The 21,697-nt window shown below is 50.9% G+C and overlaps 1 protein-coding gene across 7 annotated transcripts in view; it reads left to right on the forward strand.

The window, feature by feature from the left end:
• The window catches only part of CAPN15 (calpain 15), a 62,859-nt gene extending 41,781 nt beyond the window's left edge, over window positions 1-21,078 (forward strand). For 5 of the 7 annotated variants that reach the window (XM_062588273.1, XM_062588272.1, XM_062588276.1 and 2 more), the window contains 11 exons: window positions 5,094-6,591; window positions 9,905-10,113; window positions 10,366-10,549; window positions 13,290-13,513; window positions 14,695-14,820; window positions 15,648-15,800; window positions 16,740-16,901; window positions 17,258-17,487; window positions 17,704-17,864; window positions 18,206-18,384; window positions 18,731-21,078. In XM_062588273.1, coding sequence (XP_062444257.1) covers window positions 5,094-6,591; window positions 9,905-10,113; window positions 10,366-10,549; window positions 13,290-13,513; window positions 14,695-14,820; window positions 15,648-15,800; window positions 16,740-16,901; window positions 17,258-17,487; window positions 17,704-17,864; window positions 18,206-18,384; window positions 18,731-18,908 — 3,304 coding nt within the window. In that variant the 3' untranslated portion in view covers window positions 18,909-21,078. The remainder of the gene's footprint in view (window positions 1-5,093; window positions 6,592-9,904; window positions 10,114-10,365; window positions 10,550-13,289; window positions 13,514-14,694; window positions 14,821-15,647; window positions 15,801-16,739; window positions 16,902-17,257; window positions 17,488-17,703; window positions 17,865-18,205; window positions 18,385-18,730) is intronic. The other 2 variants (XM_062588275.1, XM_062588278.1) reach the window with 2 other exon arrangements.
• Window positions 21,079-21,697: the final 619 nt, after the last annotated feature.

Below are 21,697 nucleotides of genomic sequence, written 5' to 3' on the forward strand. Positions count from 1 at the left end.
ATCAAAGCCAGGCTTTAGTGCATGTTAGAGGAACTTGCAGGCTGCTCCTGTCCCTGCTATGCTACTATCCTCCCTCTGTTTCCCACTCCACTCTTGACAGCTTCCTTCGGGCATGTAGAACTCCCCAGAGGCAGCAAAGGGTAGAGGAAGATGTTTTCTTTTATGCTTACATCCTTTGCAAGCAGTTGTTTCTACAGAGCATTTCCTGGGAAGTCCTTTCTTGCCCAGCCTACAACAAAGTGTTCCCTCTGGCCCTAAGCATCTCTCTTTTGGAGGGGAGGAGGGAAGGAAAAAAAGAAAGAACAAGTGCAAGACAGACAAGGCTGACTTTCTGCACGGTGAGAGACAAAGTAAATTGAGACAGGAAGAGCTGCAGTTTGAGATCAGATTCTGTGATTTTCCTGCAAAAATATCCTGCTGAATAAACTCCATATATTTAGTGTCTATATTTTTTTCTGTCAAGCTTCTCATTAGTAGATATTCCAGCCCTTCCTCCAGGAACTTCGCATTAAAGCTTGTAGCCTTTACTGTTTCTCTGGCCAGTGGAGCACATCTCAGCTAGCTAAGAACTTTGTCAAGGGGATGGGGCCAAACTCTTTTCAGCAGTGCCATGTGACAGGACAAGAGGCAACGGGCACAAAATGAACCACAGGAAGTTCCACCTGAATATGAGGAGGAATTTCTTCACTATGAGAGTGACGGAGCACTGGAACAGGTTGCCCAGAGAGGTTGTTGAATCTCCTTCTCTGGAGAGATTCAAACCCCGCCTGGATGTGATCCTGTCTAATATGCTCTAGATGACCCTGCTTGAGCAGGGGGGTTGGACTAGAGGATCTCCAGTGGTCCCTTCCAACCTTACTGATTCTATGATTCTATGACTGTCTCATCTGAGGGGACAAAGGCTTGCAGACCGTTCATTCAGTACACGCTCACTTCCAACTCCTCCGTGCATGAGCACCAGCCTCCAGCAGAGATGGGATCAACACAGCCTTTCAGTGCCATGGCAAGTTTGGGGCCAAAAGCTTGTAGCAGGGGTGGAGGGGTAAGGGAGAGGGAAGGGAGACTGTAGCTCTGTGTATGTTCTTTCCAATCATTTTAGTCAGAGCCCAGACCCACTAGCATCAAACTGGATTAAGTTATAGGTTCAGCAAATCCAGCACCTTGCCTTTCGCAGCAACCAGTACCTGACATTTCTGGAAGAAAGCAAGGAGCTTCAGAACAAACACAGAAAATGGCTGGCTACCTGGCAGTGCTGAACTCCTCAGAGGGGATGGGAGCTTCCTGCCTGACCCACCGGCAGAAAGCATGAGGCTTTTCTCCTTACCCTCATCTCCCTCTCATTAGCCTACAACAGCACAAGAATGAGGTGGGAAGAGTGGGACCAAATAGAAACTGTACAAGAACCTCCATTAAATTTGGTGCAAAGGGACCAAGAAATTTTTCAGGAACTGGAGTGTACCATCACCTTGGAAAACTCATAATGTTTTTATGAGCCTCTTGGTACCTTCTGGGTACCACCTTCTGTGTGGTATTGATGGTTTTTTAATGGCCCTTTCCATCCTCAAACCTGCGTGGTTTCCTGCTGCAGAATAACAAATACAGTCCTTCTGTTTCAACTCATCACTAGCTATGACTGGTATAAAATGCTTTTTTTTTTTTTTTTTTTTTTTTTTTTTTTACGTAAATGTAGTTGTCCCACTTGAAGAATCCACCTGATATAAGACTGAGATTGCACAAAAAAAAAAGTTGGTTGGTTGTTTTTTTTTTTTCCTCATTTGACTTTGGTGTGATGGTTAAAGCCCAGCTTTACAGAGGGGCCTCTGGTCCTCGATGGTATAAATCAGGTCAGATGGGAAGTACTTTTGCCCTAGGCTGACAGCTACTTGCAGTGGCAGTGCTTGGAAGCACATGAGATGAGAAGTTGGACTGGTGGTAAAGCCAAACTGTTCTAGCAAGGTTTTTCTTGAAAAGTCATATTTGTCCTTTTGCAGTCACCAAATGGCTGAACTGCAGATTCTTCTAAAGCTGGCAAGTTTCTGCTAAGATGAAGGCATGTTTTGTAGTAACTTTTCAACCAAGGTTCCTTTAGCACTTTTTCAGGCTTACCTGCAGCGAGGTGAGGGGGAAGTCCATGTAGTACAAGAAACTTCCCCAATGTTGTACAAGGGGAGCAGGAATGAAAACCAGAAGGATGTAGTCTTGAGACTATGACTTGAACTCCTATGTATACATCCACTCTGAGGCTTCCCAGTACAGTAAGAACCTTGACAAAGAGAGATTGAGGGAGATGGGCTTGTGGAAAAGAAAAAGCTTCAGAAGGGAACTACCAGCAGCCTATGGGGCATGCCTAGGGAGACATCATCAAGATAGAGCCAGGCTCTTCATAGCAGTGGCTGGTGGCGGGACAAGAAATAATAGGCATAAGATGAAACAGGAGAGACTCAGGCTGGATATAAGGAGAAGCATTTTTGTCATGAGGGCAGCTAAGTAGTAAATTGCCCAGAGAGGTTGTGTAGGCTTTGTGGGTTACATAGTGCTGCTATAGGGGGAGAACTGAAGCTCATAGCTGTAGAACTTCAGGCAAAAAAATCAATATTTATACTTCACTTAGCTGTGAAAGAGTCCTGAAATAACTCCAATAAATAAATACCATGTAAAGTTCAAAATATGAAGGAATGATATATGAACTGGAAGTAATTTTCAAGGTCTCTCTTGAAATAAAATTTATTTCTTGGGTTTAGAGTTTATTTAGAGAAATGCTTCATATGTGAAAGGAGTTGAAGGTTGTAGTTGATCTCCTGGTGGTGAGCATGGGTCTTCTGATAGCTGTGGGGCACAGTTTGGAAATGCAGTCAAATTGTTCATAAGGCATTTCTGGGAGAGTTTCTCATGTATCTAGCCAAGTGGCAGGTTGCTTTCCTCCTCCACAAGGTGGTTGTTACCACATCCTCTGTCACATCCAGATCCCACTGCTGCAATGCAATCTGCTCATAACTGCCTTTGGAAGCTGCTTGTGCAGATGCTGCTGCTTGAGACTCTGGAGACAAGCCAGGACCATGTTCCTTCAGAGGACTATGCTAGCATCTCATAGCTTTTTGTACCTGCCCTCTGTGGCATCAAACATCTTTTTTTTTCTTCTTTTTTCTAGTCTATGTTGTGGTTGAACCAGATCCTCAAAGGCCTGCTAGAAAGGGAACAAGTTGTGAGGTCACTGGAGTGCAGACCCCATGATTTGGGCTACTGAATCCTTGGTTTGGGATGTTCTGACTTTGCAGAGAGTAGTGCACTTCCCAGGAAGAGCTGAGGGCATGAGGTGGACTCTGAGGCTTCTCCTGCAGGCCTAGTCCCGCCCAGAGCTCCAGGCAAGCAGGGCAGGGAGGAAGGAACTGGAGGAGGAACAGCACAACCTTAGAGAAGCACAGCTCCCTGTGGCTTTTATCTGCAAGAGCTTCTGCTTACCTGGACCTTGCTTTCAAGGTTGAGGCTTTAGACTTGGCTGCATTATCTGGGAGCAAGGGTGCACAGAGGCAGGGCATTGAGCTCTTGTGCGGCACCTTTACCTGAAGAAAAATTACTTTGCCCTTGTGTGAAGGAGAAGGAGGCAGGAAGCTCTGTTTCAGCTTCACCTTTGCTCACAGCTCCTGGAAATGACCTCAAGGTGAGAGCAAAGGGCACAATGCAGGGCTGCGGTACCTTCTACAGTTTGTTAGCATGCATGAAAGCTTACTGAAAGCACAGAGCAGTCAGAGAGAGCTGTTCCCTGTAAGCCCGGAGGTTTCAACAGCCCTCTGGAATCAGTGCAATTGCAGTGCTTAAGCTTCTGAAAATTGAACCTGCCTAGAAAGCATTAGCCCTGGAGTGAAGCAGCTCTCATCCATTTCCAGTTAGGGTTTCAGGCATTCTCAGGCACCAGCAGAGGTTGAAACCAAGGGTTGGTGCCTGACAGCAGGGCTCTGCAGCCTTTTCTCTAATCAGTGAGGAGGGTGCAATGAGGCAGGAGCTGGGACACAGTGCCCCTCAAAGGCTACTGACCAGAAATGTCTTGCCTCTGTTAGAAGTTGGTAGGAATCAGGAGCTACTGGTGATCTCAGACTCTCTCTGTGGACTGTCTTGGCACCTGGCCTGCTGCAACTTGCCCTAGATCAGTCAGTACTACTACTCAAGGGTGACTGGGCCAGGCATGAGCTAGTTCTGGCCTAGAAGCTTACAGCCATATAAAAGCATCACTGTGTGGCACCAGTGTTTTTCAGTGCTCAGTGTTCTCTGGAACCAGACTGGGGATCTGGGTTTCCTGCCCCTTGGAGAACTTGTATATCCACTGATAAGTGTAGAGGTGAGCCAAAAGGGGCGGAGAGAGACAAGAACAGAAAGCAAAACAGAGGTGGGCTGGAGTGTCATTGAAGGAGTAAAGAATTGATACTGGGAACAGAAAGAGGGGAAAAAAGATGTTAAAGCTGTGAGAAGTTAAAGCTGTTTGAACCCAGGAGAGGCATTAGTGACTTCCCAGGTAGGAATGCCCATTTTTGTCAGGTGCTCTGCTTTCTTCTGCAGTGGGTCTCCTCCCTGATGCAGCTATGTTCCCATGGCTTCCTGAGCTCAGCACTGGCTCTACATGCTAGGCTATGGGCTGCTCCTCTCCCTAAGCCTGGCTGGGGGCGGTAGAGGGTGCCTGTCAGAAGCTAAATGAGTTTTAAGCCACAGCACAGTTCTTTGAAAAAAATGCCTGAAGGTGGAGTATTAACAGCCACTAGGAGCAGCAGTTGCTCTCTGAAGAGGTAAAGGAGCCAGCAGGGGTTTGCCTGGCTCACCATAGTGTCACCTTAGTCCGAGAGTTACACGCAAGCAACAGGGGTGACAAAATTGTCCAGGGCAGCAGTGGTGGCACCTCTGATCTTTTCTTAAGTGGTTTGAGTGGAAGCCAGCACATTGCCTGGCACTTGGAGCCAGAGAAACAAGTCCCTAGAAAGCAACGACAGGTTTTGCCATTTATTCCCTTCCTGGAAGCAAGATCTCATCTATACCAGGCAAGGATATGTATGGTATTTCTATGTACCCAGGGCCCTGCCCTCACACTCTCTTCTGCTTTCTTCCAGCCACTCCCACTCTCCTGGCTCCATGGCTGCTGTGCGTGAGTGGTCCTGCACCCGCTGCACCTTCTTGAACCCTGTTGGCCAGCGTCAGTGCTCCATATGTGAAGCCCCCCGCCAAAAGCCTGACCTCAACCACATTCTGCGGCTCAGTGTAGAGGAACAGAAATGGGCCTGTGCCCGCTGCACCTTCAGGAACTTTTTGGGCAAGGAAACCTGTGAGGTGTGTGGTTTCACCCCAGAACCAGGGCCCAGTAGCTCCCCCTTGCCCATCATCAATGGCATCTTGCCCAAGCCCACTGTGCTGGTAGAGCCCAAAGGCGTATCCAAGGAGGAGGTTGTCAAGGCAGAAAGTGGCAGTGAGGACTCTGGGGGAAGGAGTCCAGATGAGGCAGAGCTGGAGAATGGCTGGGCTTGCCAGCGCTGCACACTGCACAACACGCCGGTGGCCAACTCCTGTTCGGCCTGTGGTGGGCCACGCAAGCTCTCCCTGCCTAAGATCCCACCAGAGGCGCTGGTCGTCCCTGAAGTCATCACCCCTGCTGGATTTCACACAGCACCGGCTACTTCTCAGCCTTCAGTCTCTGTAGAGATCACTGATGGTGAAGCCATAGCCACCCAGGGCCCAGGGGCTTTGGAACAAGAGGCCCAGAAGATACCAGCCTTCAGCCCCTTCTCCCCAGGGCTCCAGAACAACCCTGTGCCCCGGAGCCGCCGGGAAGTGCCCCCACAGCTGCAGATGCCAGGGCCTGAAGCCTCCCAGCCTGTGACTCAGACCACAGCTGTTCAGAAGGGCTCTCCACAGGGTCAAGCCAGAGCTCCACCAGCTGCCCGCTTCCAGGAGCTGCTGTCCAACAAGCGACTGGGCGTGCTGGAGGAGGAGATGGATGTCTGTCCATCCCACTGGAAGTGCAGCACTTGCTCCCTGCTTAACTCTACCGGGGCCAGCAAATGTGAGGCCTGCAGTGCCCAGAAAGGCAGTGACACAATCAACTTGGTGGGGGACTCAGTGAGATTCACCCCATGCAGCCCCTCCAGCCCTGACTTCACGACATGGTCCTGTTCCAAATGCACCCTCAAGAACCCCACACTGGCCCAGAAATGCAAAGCTTGTGGCTCCTCCAAATTGCATGGCTTCCAGGAGCATGGGGCGCAGGGTGAGCCAGCCCCCAGGTGTTCTGACTGTGGGGGTTGTGACAAGGGCGGCTGTTCTTCCTGCAGTGGCAGGGCCCCCTCCGCTCGCAAGGTTGCTCGCCTCTTCCCTTCCCAGCTGCCCACGGTCCAAGACAGGCCGAGCCAGTGGGCTTGTCCTGCTTGCACCTTGCTCAATGAGCTCAAGGCCAAGCACTGTGTGGCCTGCCATACTCCCCAGCACTACATGGCCAAACACAAGGGCACCAAGCCTCTCAAGAGACGTGAGAGCATGCACGTGGAGAAGAGGCGACAGACAGATGAAGGAGAGGCCAAAGCCCTGTGGGAAAACATTGTGACCTTCTGCCGGGAGGTGAGTGCTTGCTGAACTAGTCTTGCTCCTAATCTCACTTGGAGGAAGCCCTTCTCACATTTCCTCCATGGGTATAGGTTATCAAATATCACTTCACACAAACAAGCTGCCTTCTATCTCTTTGAGCCTTAGGATAGACAAAATCTTCCCCTGCAACAGCTGGCTGCTGGGTGTTAATGCTGAAGCATAATGATATGTTAAATTGGTGTGAAATAATCTGCAGGGTAAAGGGGACTTTCCAAGGTGATCCCTCCAGCTTAGTCCGTGTACAAGTGTGAGGAAGGCTTAGTGCTAACTCTGAAACATAGTGATATTTTAAATTGGCGGAGATAACCTTTATGGTGAAGGGGGCTTCTTAAGGCGATCAATCTAGCTTACTTCTTGTCCAAGGATGAGGAAGTCTGGGAAAGGGCATATCCAGGTTTGCTAGTGGCACTGCTGTTTGTGGGCAGCACCTTTGATGTCTATAGGTGTGGGAAATCTAGGGAAGCAAGAGTTCTTGTGAGAGCCTGGGGTTTTTAAGGCCTCCCAAGTCCTGCACTGAAGGCACTGTTTATCTGTCTTGGGGCTTTTCAGTCTTCTGTTTTTGTGTTTGTGAATGCCCAGCTGTGGCTGAAAATAGCTAGCCATGCTTTTGAGCAGCCTTAAAGCTACCTTTTGGTTGCTATTTCTCAGGCACTGTGCAACTCAGGCTTCCCTTGGAGGAAAGTGTCAGGCTGGTGGAATCCTCATTCTGTTTTCTCTGTATGCCTTATGCCCTGAACTCTATGCAGCAGCCTATCTTGTAGAGGAAGTACCGTGGAGCAGGGCTTCTTCTCTGGCTCTATCCATGAGCAGGCTCGTTGCTACACTCTGGGGATTGACTGGCTGTCTGGCAAAGCTGTGCCTGTGCTTGTGAAGCCAAGGAAGGCAGTGCTCCAGATCACTGCTTGGCCCTGGCCAGCTCAGCAGCCTGGGAACAAGCAGAGTTAGCTGCTACAAACACTTCTCCGGCTCTGACATTGCCCCTGCAGCTCTTGTGGTGCATCTCACAGGTATATTGATATTGACCACTTCTGTAAAGCATTAATATGTGAAAGGAAACATCATGGTATAAGCCTGATTAGCTTATTGGGCAGCGTTTCCCATCACTGCTGGGGAACTGCACTGGTACTCTCTTATTGCCTTTCTGTTGTCAGTGTTGACGGATCAGCATGTCAGCAGGCTTGTGTTGCTCTTTGCTGGGACCCTGGCCTTGCAGACCTGTCTGGGCTGGACCAGACCCATCTTGACAGCATGCCACACGCATATGTGAGCTCTGATCTCTGTGAGAGCTGGAGGAAAGGGGTGCTCTAGGCAGGCACTCATTGCTAATTGCATAGTTGCTTTAATTGTGTGGCTTTTGTAAAGGCGGAGCAACCTACCCCAAGATGGTTTCTTCAGTGGAGCTGTCAGTGTCCTGTCCCACCTGTGCTCCCAAATCTGTCACTGAAACAGGGCTTGGTGGCGTTTGGAGGTGATATGCCATTTGTGCCTGAAGCCATGAGGGCCGCTCAGAGGTTCTAAGCTGTACATTGCTGTGCTGGGGACACTTGGACAGCCTTTCTCCCAGTCTGTGCCCCAGTGTACTCTCAAATATGGGGGGGAATTTAGCCCCTAGGGAAGCCACTGAGGGCAGTATTCAGACTGTTCGTTACAAAGCCTATAATGGGCTTAGGCTCCTGCTGAGCCTGGTGTCCTATGCAAGCTGGAGAGAGAAGGAGCTGTGTTCAGATAACTGTTGTGCTGCCTGGTGTAGATGCCCATCTAAGCTTGCACAGTCCTGCTCAGCGCTGTCCTAGCTCAGGACAGTGACTGGTTGGATCCTGGCCGTGGTCTCAGGAAGGCAGAAGGCAGAAGGCCTCCATCTCTGCCTTTTGGAAGAGAGCCACAGTAATTCCAAAGGAGACAGAAAGCTCAGGATGCCCTAAAGTCCCTGACTCAAGAACTGTAATCTTGTGTGTCCATACAGCCCTGCACAGGGAGTTCCTGGAGAACCCTAGTCTGTTCCCCAAGAGGTGACTATGCAAGGCCAAGATGTCGCAAGAAGGGGTATTTTGCAAACGCAGCAGAAGCAGTTTGCTCATCATCTGCACCCACAAGCATGGAACAAATGCCCTCCTTGAGAAAGCCAGTAGGACTCTGGCGCTTGTCCTTTTTGGCCTGTGTCAGTATTTGAATGATAGCATTTATTAGCAGAAAAACTCCCTTTTGCAAAATGTAAACTGAAATTGCTGATTGAAGAGCCACATAGAAAACATTTAAATCAGTGAGTTAGGATTGTAACAAAAGAAAAAGACAAATACTAGTTTGGTGTATATAAAAGCTAATTTAAATTAGAGATGGCTTTTGATGAAAAAAAATGATTTCATCTAATTAATGGCAATAAAAATAATCCTGGTTCTTATTTCACCCTATGTTAAACTGTCTGAATAAGTAGTCCTTCTCCCCTTGGTGAAGTTTTGTGCTTCCATCCTAAATCTGTGGCTAATACTTACGGGATTATCTGTCCTTCATTCAATCCTATTTTATTTAATGTGCAGTAGCTATTGCAGGTGGACTCAGAATGTCCTTATTCCAGAATTGTTTGCCTATTTGTGGTCAGATTGAATCCATTTGCAAAAGGTGCTTCTGACACCCTCCACAAATCTGCCTTGAAAGAGTCACAGAGACCTGCATTACAACCTCCCCTCTCTAGAGCAGGGCTATGCTGTGAATTGATGCAGCAGAGCCTGGGGCTGCCCTGCATGGCTCAACCCCTATGACAGGGCTCTAATTGAGGAGGGTTTTGTTGCCAAATGCTTCTTCACAGGCTTGCTGTTCCTGTACACTTTCCCAGTTACAGAGACAGCCAAGGTCCCCCACAGTCCAGCTTTTAGCACCAGGGCGAAGTGCAAGATGCTTCCTGCCTGGGGAGACTACTGTAAAAAGGAAGAAAGAAGATCCATGTTGCAGTCAGGAGCCTGGTACCCCAGAGAGGTGAACCTGCTCATGGAAGGCACAATAGTGGCATGGCCAAATGTTGGACCTGCTTTACAAAATTCATCTGGGCACAGTCTACTTTGGCCTGTGACATTTTCAGCAGACACCTAGCCTCATGCTGGCCTCAAGTCATGCTATCAGTCATGGCATCAGAAGGGGCTTCCTGGGCCAAACATGAGCAGACCAGGGGCTCTGGTCTCCTTTCCAGGGGTAGAGTGGGACAGGCTTTCCAAGCTGGCCCCATCCCAAGAGGACCTGGGGAGTATGCCATACAGCTGCATACTGATGCTGTTGTTGCCTTTTGCTCTTGCAGAACAAAGTCAATTTTGTAGATGATAGTTTCCACCCTGGGCCCAAGTCTGTGGGATTCCCGGAAGGTGACAGTGTCCAGCAGAGGGTGAAACAGTGGCTGCGACCCCACGAAATCAACTGTAGCATCTTCAAAGACCGATCAGTGAAGTGGTCAGTGTTTCGGACACCCAGGCCCTCAGACATCCTACAGGGACTGCTGGGAAACTGCTGGTAAGAGGGAGAGAGCTGGACTGACACCGTCCTGCACCTCCCCCCTTCTCCACCCACCCACCATCCAGTACCAAATTGTACCACTGAGCCCAACCAAAGCCCATTTATTCACCCAACTGTACATCACATCCTATATCCTACCCCTTACCAAACCACCATGGATCCCAGGCCCCTGTGCTGCTCAGCTGGACAGCCCCAGCTCTCGTGTCCTGCCCTCTCATGCCTTGCTCACAGAGTCTCCCATCTTATCAGGTTTCTGAGTGCCCTGGCAGTGCTGGCGGAGCGGCCGGAGTTAGTGGAGAGGGTGATGATCACACGGATGCTGTGCCCTGAGGGCGCCTACCAGGTGCGACTGTGCAAGGATGGCACATGGACCACCGTGCTGGTGGATGACATGTTGCCTTGTGATGAGTGTGGATACCTCCTCTTCTCTCAGGTCAGCATCCCAGTGGGGGAAAAAGGGGGTACTGCGAAGGGGTGGGCCCCAAGGGCATGGGACCATCTCATCTCCAGATGTCCCAAGAGAGGACTAACAGATGCTGTAGAAGAGGTACTGTTGTGGTTCACAGGGAGCCCTTACTCTAGGCTACATCAGGGAAGGCTGATGAGGCATTTGCAATTTGTGACCCTGTTTTCTGCTGGGTGTTCAGATTGACTGAGCTCTTTGAGACCGTGGTATAAATCCATTCAGGCCTCTCTTGTCATTTTCCAGACTGCAAGAGAGTTCTTTTACAGTCATCTTTCCCCCCCCTCCTCTCCCCACATCGCAGGTCTGCAAGGGAAGCCATCTTTATTCTTCACAGCAAAAGGAAAAGGAAGTATTTTACTTGAGTATTTTTTGTACAGAGGGAGGCTAAGTGAAAGCTATTTCTTTCCTCTGCAGGGAGATCTGGCATCTTGGCTTTGTCAGGGAGGGACCACGGAGAGGGAATTGATTGCACTATAAATCAGCCTATTTTGAGCCAGTGCCTGGTTGCTCTGAGCACACTCAGGTGGCATCTGCTAGGATTAAAGAAGCTCCTTCAGCCCCTTTGGGACATCACTGTGCATTATGCCCTGCCCTGCCTGCCGGGCCCAGAGGCACTTGCCTGGATCATTTCCATGAAAGAGACCAAAAACGTCATTACTGAAAATCAGACAGCAGAATCTGCCAAACAAACTGAAGTGCCACAGTCAGGAGGAGAGACAGGGACCTGGAAACACTGGACTTATCTTTGGGTTTGACTGTGTTCTGCAAATCAAAATTCTCAGTTTTAAAATATACACACTGCCCAAGAGCTACATCATGCTTGAGCTGTAGATGTGTTTACGCAGTGAGGACAGAGCTCTGGGGAGATGGGGACCAAGGGTTAACGCAAATACTAGGAAAACCTTAGTATGGATACAGCTTGCAGAACCGCTGACCTGAGTGGACTTAGTAGCCTGTGCTCTTCGCTGCATGGAGGTGGCCCAAACCTGGCGCAGTAGTTAATTGAATGAGAGCTAGCAGGCTTCTCTGGGCATGGGGTGGCAGAGTCTGTTCAGCATAGTTGGCAGCATCAGCTCCTGTGCCCTGCTTAACCTCTGTAGGCTCTCTGCAGACTACTTTGGTCCAGGCAGGGGCTTCACACTGTTCAAACACAGATATACAATTGCCAAAGCTGGACTGCCTAGCCAGTTTCTCTACAAAGTGGATGATCCCCCAAGGGATACAGGAGAGTCCAGTTTGTCAAAGTCATTTGCTCCTGGAAGTGGGTCCTATTAAAGCGAAACATTGGAGAGGGGACGAAAAAGGAGTCTATATCTATGTTTTGTCTCATGATGGACAGAGAAGACCTACTCAGATTAAATTCTTTATTTTCAGCATAAGATTTACCTCTTGGGGTTTCTTTTGTTTGATTGTTTTTCCTTCTTCATCCATTCTTTCTCTCCTACAAATTTCAAGCTTATATGTTTTGAAGATTGAAGATTTTCACATGAGCTAGGCTTGCTTTGCCTTTGATCCAGATGCATCTGAATCTTGAAGAAATTTTGCTGCTGAGTGTTTAGGTATGTGGCTGAATGTGGAAGATAAGAAGGAAAACCAGAGAGTTTTAAAAATAAAACCAGGGTTTTGTCACAGCTCTCTAGCTGAATCTCGGATGAAAATAAACTACATGGATTTTGTTGTGCGAGGAACTCAAAAACAGATCAAAGAAAAGCTTCCTTCATCTATCACAAAGAAATCTTCATTGCCCCCTTTTCCTCTCCCGACTCCAGACGGTCAGCTGTGAATCACACAAAGTTACCTGTGTACCAGTGATTTTCCCTTGCTACCCTCCAAGCACTGGGTTTTGGAGGATCTCCAGCTGGAACTGATTTACTCGGGATGCCGAGGCTAACAAATGTTTCTGTGGCCTCTGTGCTTGTACACTTGCAACCTTCTGGATCAATCTCTTCGCTTCCTCATGGCAGGTAGGGGCTGGAATGGAGGTGTTTCCTCCCAGATCGGAACATGCTCAGGACAGCATAGGAGGCTGAGAACCTGTAACAGTGACTGGAACACCCTGGTGGTAGGCTTTGTAACCCTCCGGGTGCATTAACGCAGCCTGTACATCTCTTTATGAACACATAATCACCTAGCTATACCAGTAGCCTGGCACCAGAGCAAAGTTACTCCGGGGAGATTTTCAACCTGCGAAATAAGCAGCTTCTGATTATACCTTGCCATTGTCCCTGTACTGGGAGTGGAGAAGTTTGCCAGTGTGCCTCTGAGGTTTTGGAGCTTCATTTCCTTGTCTTTGAAACAACCTCTTCATTGTGTGTGAAATCTAAATGGTTCCAGTGCAAAATATGCTCTAGACAGTCTCCTCTTCTGTAGATGTGTTGTTTTTTATTTGCAGCGACGTATGAGTAAAAGCCAAGTGTCCAGATGTGCCTGATAGCCCCTTCTGTTACTAAATATTTTTGAATCCAGATTGTTGTGGAAAGAAAGGGGCTATTAGCTTATTAGATTTAAAAAAAAAATTTTTTTGGTCGTATGTGAGCAAGCTCCTGGTAGCTTGATGTTGCTGTTCCCATCACTCTATCTCCCTTCAAAATGTGAAGGCTGGCAGATAGCAGGTAAGCAGGGCTTTGCCTTTTCTGCATGTGGTCCATTTGTTTTTCCATCACGTGACCCAGGGTGGCTTGTGACATGTTTCTATCTCTTTCCCCAGGCCCAGAGGAAGCAGTTATGGGTAGCCCTCATTGAGAAGGCACTGGCCAAGCTTCATGGTTCGTACTTTGCCCTCCAGGCGGGGCGTGCTATTGAAGGCCTGGCTACACTAACTGGTGCCCCCTGCGAAAGCCTGATGCTGCAGGTCAGCTCCACTAACCCTCGCGAGGAGCCCATTGACACTGACCTCATCTGGGCCAAAATGCTGAGTTCTAAGGAGGCTGGGTAAGACGAGGCAGGAGGACGTCATGTTAGCTGTCAGGAGCATGGATACTCAAAGAAGGGGGCAAGGGTGGCCACTCATTTGTAGAGACTGAGAGGAGCGGGGCTACTGTGTTGACCCAGGATGTAGTCCACCATCCATCTAAAAGTGTTGATAGAACCCCCCTCTAAGCTCTAAGAAATGATTTCTCCTTTATTTGATTTTCATATGAAATTAAAATCCTAGTGGATTTCCCTATGCATGTTTGCTGCTGTCTTACAGAGGTTTTGAAGTGGCTAGTATTAAACTCACTTGTTTTGCTTTGAGTTTTGTTTCCATATTTCCTGTATTAATAAGGGCTTTACTCTGCACATGTTTCCTACCTATAAGTGACATCTTTGGCCATGCCTAGGCGTGATTAGTCCAGTCTATAGGAGACAAAAGCAAGTCTTATCGCTGGGAGACTCAATCACTAGGAAGAATGGGAGGGAAGTTAGGTTCCTAGGCTCTGCACAATGAAAATCAGAGTGATTTTTGTTGTGATAGCTAAAAGCAGGGTAGCTCCTACTACCCTGCGGTACTGGGCCATGACTGTGGTTCTGCCACATGGGAGGCTAATCTATCCCAGCACAAGTTTGGGTGGTGCAGACTTCCAACCCTGAGTGGTCTATGTCCTCACTCCCACAGACGGGGCCTGCTCCCTGAAAAGTGAAGGCAGTCACACCATTTGCCATTTCAATTTGGCCTGAGCCCTACCAGCCATCAAGACACCCTTGGCAGTACCCTGGGGCCTGACAGAAAATGAGTGAGGTTGGGGGGAAAGCCCCACTGTGCATGTGGGAAGAACAAGCAGGAAGAGATGGGATGCCTTGACAGAAGGATGAGGACAGCTTTGCTTTGTCCATCTGCTGTTAGAAGAAAATCATGTCCGCTGATCTGAGAGCACTGCTTGGTGAAACTCTCCATGGAGCCTGGACCTGAGCACATAACTGAGTGGTGGGCTAAAGAAAGCTTGCTGCCTAGGCAGAGCTCCAACCATTGGGGTCAGGGTGCTGCTCTGGGGAGGGTTGCAGTGGCGTTGCAGAGAGGGAGTACAGAGCATACTGCCAGGGGAAAGTTTGCCCGATGTCTCAAGTTGTGGGGACCAACTTCCTCTGGTGGCAGGCGCTGCAGGACCCTAAGCATTTTGCTGTCCCCTGTGCAGATTCCTCATGGGTGCATCCTGTGGTGGAGGAAATATGAAGGTGGATGACGTGGCCTACGAGAGTATGGGTCTCCGTCCACGGCATGCCTACTCCATCCTGGATGTTCGGGATGTCCAAGGCTTCAGGTGAGTTAGATGGTAGAGGCTGGCATACTACAGCAAACATTCCTAACAATATAACCTGAGCAATATAACCCTTGAGACAGATAAAGGAGAATGCAAGGAGTGAGCATGCTGGACAAGACCTTGAGGACTCTCATATGTCCCATCCTTACGGTCAGCAAGGACTGCTTTTCCATCTCATGGTGTCACATAAATGTTGCTGTCATACAAGTCAGCTTTGTGTGACACTGAGCCCATGTCCTAGGCTGTTCTGCTCTGCTCTAGGTGACTCTCTCTGATCTTTGAGGTTTGTGCTGTATTGTTTGCACACTCTTCCCATCAATGGGCGGCATGACACAGAGAATTGAGTCAAGTTCTTTCAGTATGATTTTCTCAGGACATCCTTTGCATCTTTTTGGGTTGGAGGAGATAGAAATGAGTGTTATCCCAATGACTTGGGTGCCTGTATGAAGGCCCATTTTTAGCTATGTCACATGGGGGCTCGTGCTACTCTCTGAGCATTTGCTCACCAGCCCCTCCCCACAGTGCCTGACTGGAGGCCATTCTGGGCACGGAATGGTGGGATGAGCTGCAGCAGATCCAAAGAGAACTGCAGGACATGGTTCTTTGGGGCTTGTTGCAGAGGAGGGATGGAAAATTTGATTTGGGATGCTCTGAAGGCTCTAGAAGTAAGGGGCAGGCCAGACGGGTAGAAGGTTGTATAATGACCTCCTTGGGGGTGGCCAGACTAAGTGGCTGAGTTTGTGAAGAGGGATGAGCATTTGAGAGACGATCACCCTTGTGTCCTCCCTTGCCCTGGGCCTCTGAAACCCTTGTTCCCCTTCCCCCAGGTTATTACGGCTCCGAAACCCTTGGGGCCGCTTCTCCTGGAACGGCAGCTGGTCTGATGAGTGGCCCCACTGGCCTGCCACCTTGCGTCATGACCTGATGCCCCATGGCAGCAGCGAAGGGGTCTTCTGGATGGAGTACAGCGATTTCATTAAGTACGGTAGTGCCTGGGAGGCAGAGATGCCCAGGCCTCCACTGAAGGGGCAGATCCTGGGCTTGGGAGTGCGAGCAAGGCAGCATGACATGGGGATTGAAGAGCAGAAAGAATGGGTGGAGACTATGTGAGGAAATTGCCTCAAGGGCTGTTTTGTATTGGGCCATGGGAACTCCTTCACTCAGAGGAGAGAGGATGGAGAGTCCTTACAAGGAAGGACTCTGGCCTCCATGGCCTGATGTGCTGACTGTGCCCACACATTCAGTGGCAGATGGGCACTGCCTTCCACAGTGCAGCCAAACTGGCTTGTGCCAGGATCAGAGATCAGTGGCACTTCTGAGTTGAAGCCTCTGCTGGACTATGAGACAGTGTGGGGGACTAAGGCTCCTGCTCCCTTTCAAGGAGGATAAAGCAGGGCTGCTACTGGCCCAGCCTGACACTGGCAGGGCTGCTCACCCAGTGTGGCAGGGCCATGCCACCTAGTGGGTGCAGCAGCTGCTGCATCTCCTGGCAGTGCCTGTTTCCTTGCCTGTCTGGGGACCCTGGGCCCAGGTGGGTGTAGAGCTTTGCAGAGAGCCTTCCCAAGGGCACTGCTCTCCCTCCCTTCACCCCTTCAGCTTTGCCCCCTCTCCTGTCACTCTCACCTTATCAGAGTGCTCTTGTCCCATCTGGAAAGCAAGCACTACCCTTCTGTAGGTCACATCTTAGTGGTGTGGAAACTGACCTGTTGTCTGAGCCCAGAGTCTCTGGGCTGGGAAAGAAAATTGGGCATGAGGGCAAAGATGGGGCACAATGAGCTAGACATCTCCAGAGGGGCATGTGGAGCTTCTAGTGCCTGCCTCTTTCCAGCTGTGTGAGGCACAGTGGGTTGGGGCATGAGGGCAGAGCAGTGCACCTGCAGAGGACCTTACAGGGCCTGCTGAACCTAGATTTCCCGCAGGTATTTTGACTCTGTGGATATCTGCAAGCTCCATTCGGACTGGCATGAAGTGCGTGTCCAGGGCATGTTCCCCAACAAGGCCAACGGGCCGGTGACAGTGACATCGCTGACAGTTTTGGAGCGTGCTGCACTGGAGTTTGCCCTCTTCCAGGAGGGCAGCAGGTGAGTTGGGCAGCCACGAGGGCTGAAAGCAGCGAACCAAAATTGAGGAGAAATTTGTTTTACCCTGATTTCACTACACGTGCCATCTCACGGGGTTTCAAAGCTTGGGGATGCGTCCATTGGTGTTTCTTCACTGATTCTCATGGCCCCTCATGTTTCAGGGCTAGGGTGATCACAGCTGAAACCCCAGCCCTGACCAGGCACTGGTTCATGGGGCAGGATATTCAGGGAATCTATCCAGGCCCAGTGGGAGGACTGTTTTTCTAGATTGGTCATCCTTCCCAGAGTGGGTAGCAGTCCTTGTGCTCTGCTGGGAGATGCTCAGGTGAGGTGTGACCCTCCTTCTCTTGTTGCAGGCGATCGGACACAGTGGACAGTCATTTGCTGGATCTGTGCATCATGGTTTTTCGTGCTACCTTTACCAGTGGGAACAAGCTGAGCCTGGGCCGGCTGATGGCTCACAGCAAACGAGCCGTCAAGAAGTTCGTCAACTGTGATGTCATGCTGGAGCCGGGCGAGTATGCTGTCGTGTGCTGTGCCTTCAACCACTGGAGCGCTGCCCTGGCAGGCCCTACTGCAGCCCAAGGTAAGGGGTGCTGGGGCTGTGTTGGAACTGGGCTATCCTCACCAACCAAGATGTTGGGGGAGGCAGAAATGATGAAGCCCCCCAGCTGTTGCTGTGGGGGCCCTACTGGGTTGTGGGTTACCTGGGTGTACAGCAACCCAGCTGGGCTCCCAGGGAGAGATGAGCTCTGGGATAGTCTTACTGAATACCCCCATGTGTACTGTGTCATCTCCACAGCGTCCAGTCCCACTAGCAGCCGGCAGGCCACTGATTATTCCAGCTATATCCTGGCCATCTACAGCTCCCGCCTGGTGATGGTGGAGCAGGTGGAGGCACAGCCCACCACATTGGCAGATGCCATCATCTTGCTGACTGAGAACAAAGGCGAGCGGCATGAGGTGAGTGAGGGTGGCACATGGCAGGGGATGGTGCAGGTCATGGCTACAGAGGGGAGGGGGCAAAGGTGCCAGCAGAAGCCAGTACACTGCCCTCTACCATGTCGTCAGAGTCCCTGGTAATAATCAGGAAGTTCCTGTGGCAGCTCTGGAGTCCAATCCTTTCCTGCCCCATGGGTGCCCACCCCTTCTCTATGTGGGTCAGCATCGAGTACCTCAGCCAGATGGGTGGGCACAGGGTGGCAGTGCTTGGCTGGGAGATGAAAGATGCTGATTCAGAGGCTGAAACTCAGAGACATGGGTATCCGCAGGGTTCAGACACCTGACTGGGTTATTTGCCTCAGGGTCGCGAGGGGATGACATGCTACTACCTGACCCATGGCTGGGCAGGGCTCATTGTGGTGGTGGAGAACCGGCACCCCAAATCCTACCTGCACGTCCAGTGTGACTGCACTGACAGCTTCAACGTCGTATCCACACGTGGCAGCCTCAAAACCCAAGACAGCGTTCCCCCCCTGCACAGGTCAGGGGTAGGCAAGGGTGGGAGGGTTGGAGTTGGTGCAGAGCTGCATGAGGAAGGCAGGTGTGTGTGCTGTTGTCACTGAGGGATGGTGAAAAGATTGGAACAAGGCAGGGTATAGGGTTTATGGGGTGGTGTGGGCAAACATTTGCAGGGTGGGCAATGGGTGGGCAGAGCCAGGCACAGCACTGGCATGAAGGATGGGTGCTTGGCCGAGCCAAGCAGGGTATGGGATTGCCGTGGTAGGGGTTAAGGCAGGCAGCAAGCCTTTCCGCCTGGCATGGGCACAGCATATTGCTTTGCCAAGCTGGGCAGCTGGCCAGCCCTGAGCTTGGCACTTTCCTTGCAGGCAGGTGTTGGTGATCCTTTCCCAGCTGGAGGGTAATGCTGGCTTCTCCATCACCCACCGTCTGGTACACCGCAAAGCTGCCCAGGCCTTCCTCAATGACTGGATGTCCACGAAAGGGACCCATAACCCCCTGCTCACACCTGAAGTCGCCGGGCTCCATGGGCCCCGGCCACTATGACAAAACGCCTCCTCAACCTCACTCCTCTCCCTCTTTATTTTCACAGAGCCTCTGGCCCATGGTTGCCCCCTGAACTGTCAGCACTGAGCCGCAGGGCCGAGTTGGAGTGTCATGCCAAGCACTTTGCCCTGTGCTCACGGGGCTGGGGGCAAGTTCTCAGGGGCCAGGGCCAGCTCTGCTCACCGCCTCCTCCCTGGCAACCCCTGCCTCCCCCTACACCAATTCACGCACTTTATGAGGAGCCGCTAGGGGGGGTGTGCAAAGGGATGAGGGAACGGCCTGGCCTGTGGTTATCTCAGGATCCCACCTCCCCCAAACTTGCCCTGGGGTCTGGTGCCCTCTGCCTTGCCCCTGGCATGCAGAGCAGTATCAGGGGACTGCAGGAGAGGGAGGGGGTTGGAGGTTGCTGTCAACCCCTGTGCCAGGCATCATGCTCAGGACTCTGCCCCCTCCCATGGTGCCAGGGCCCTGGCGCTGCAAAAAAAGCAAAAGTATATACCTCTCAAGTCTGTCCATCTATGTGATCCTCCGTCTGCCTGTTGGGCCCTTCCTGCTGTCTTTTTCCCCTGTTGTCTGCTGTGAGAAATGAATGGGAGACTGGCATCAAGGTACCTTTGCTGAGCAACAGAGGCTGCTGACTCAAATGACCACGCAGGCATGGGATGTGCTGTGGTCGCCCTACCCTTGTGCCACCATTGCTTACTGTTCATGGTGTGGAGTTGCTGCATTTCCCAGACCTCCTCTGGCATCTTGCCTGGCCCCAGGAGACAAGGCTACCCCTACCTGTGGAGTAAGGACAGAGGGGCAATGGTTGGGGTCAAGAAGAAGATGCTTAAAAATTCACTGCTGATGGTTTTCACATCTTGGAGCAAAATGAACAGGTCCAATTCTCTGCCTGTGCTCTGCAGTGGGGAGCAAGGGTAGGTTGCCTGCATCCTTGGAGGGAGGAGACACATCACTGTTCTGTGGCAACAGGGGCCCCCTCAACTCATCACACAAGTGTTACTATGCAATGGCAGCCCCTGAAAGCAGTGCCTGAAGAGAAGCCATGAGTCCTGAGCCAGGGCTTGGCTCCCCAGCCCTGGGCACTGCCCTGCTGTGACCTCACCAGGCTAGCCCCGTGCCCCATGAAAGCAAGGGTTGAACATTAGCAGTTTTGCAGTGCCCAGCAGGAGATGGAGGGCAGTAGGGTACAGGGCAGCAGGTACAGACCCAGTGGTAGAGGCGCAGCTCCCAGCAGGTTGCTTAGTTGCTACATGCAGGGGTGAGGGCAGCAGTTAGCCCCATGCTTTAGAAGCAAAGTTCCTTGGAAGCCAGCTGGGAAAGGCAGACTTGCAGGGACCTTTTGGCATAATTGAGGCCCACTGGATACTCCATGGCAGGGGCTGTGCCCTGTAAGCAAGCAGCAGTGTAAAGGCATCAGATGTCAACAGGCAATCTCATGCTGCCCTGAGGCTTTTCCCTGGTGTTTTCTGGGCATCATGGCTCTCCAGTTTGGTTAGAGAGTGAGGGAGTGAGTGTATGAGTGTGTGTGTGTGTCTGTGTGTGTGCTGGGCAGGGGGGAGGAGGTCTGCTAGTGTTACTACTAGCTTTCCTAGGTTGTGAGGATCTGCAGCTCCAGGGGGTGATGGGAGATGTTGAGCCCTGCTAATGGCCAGGCTCCTGGTTGTGATGCAGGCTGGAGTGCATTCTGCATCCCACTGCCTGTGATGGTGGCCACCTCTGGGCACACTGAGAACCCCAGGCCCTGGGCATGGGGATCTGCTAGGTTTGGAGTTTGCCCACCTGAGTTCATCTCTTCCCAGTCCATGAAGAGATGAGGGGTGGGAAGAGGCCTGGGCAGAAGTGCTCTGGGGCACACGCTGCCGTGGGACCTTCCTGGCCCCTTGGGATAGGGGCTGCTCAGCCACGTTGTCTGTATTTTTATTTGTTGATCTGTTTTCTCTTTTCCCTGTTCCTTCCTCCTTGGGATGATTTGTTCTTTGCTTTTTCTCGTTCTGTCTTTGATCTGTGAAAATTTTTAACCCTGTACATACTGTCCAGCTCTTAAGAAACATAGGCTATTTTATCAAATGTAAATCAAATCAGTAATCCCTGTATGATACAAATTATGGTGGTTTTCAAACTCAGGTTCTGATGGACCAAATAAAGTTTTGTTTTTTACTGAAAATGCCTGGATTTGCTGTGCTTTGAGGATATGAGATCAGGTGCACCACCATCACAGAATCACAGAATGGTTGAGGTTTGAGGGGACCTCTGAAGATCATCTAGTCCAACCCCCCTGCTCAAGCAGGGTCACCTAGAGCATGTTAGACAGGATCACATCCAGGCAGGCTTTGAATAGCTCCAAAGAAGGAGACTCCACAGCCTTGCTGGGCAACCTGTTCCAGTGCTCCATCGCTCTCACAGTGAAGAAATTCTCCCTCATATTCAGGTAGAACTTCCTGTGGTTCATTTTGTGCCCATTGCCTCTTGTCTGTCACATGGGACAACAAAAAAGAGTTCAGCCCCAGCCCCTTGACACACTACCTTCAGGTACTTACAGACATTGATAAGATTCCCCCTCAGTCTTCTCTTCCCCAGGCTAAAGAGGCCCAGCTCTCGCAGCCGTTCCTCTCAGGGAATGGCTCCAGTCCTCTGATCATGTTTGTAGGCCTACGCTGGACTCTTTCCAGTAACTCCATGTCTCTCTTGTCCTGGAGAGCCCAGAACTGGACGCAGTACTCGAGATGAGGCCTCCCCAGGGCTGAGTAGAGGGGCAGGATCACCTCCCTCGACCTGATGGCAAC

The sequence above is a fragment of the Rhea pennata genome, chromosome 15 (assembly GCF_028389875.1).
Source record: "Rhea pennata isolate bPtePen1 chromosome 15, bPtePen1.pri, whole genome shotgun sequence".
Lineage (NCBI taxonomy): Eukaryota > Metazoa > Chordata > Aves > Rheiformes > Rheidae > Rhea > Rhea pennata.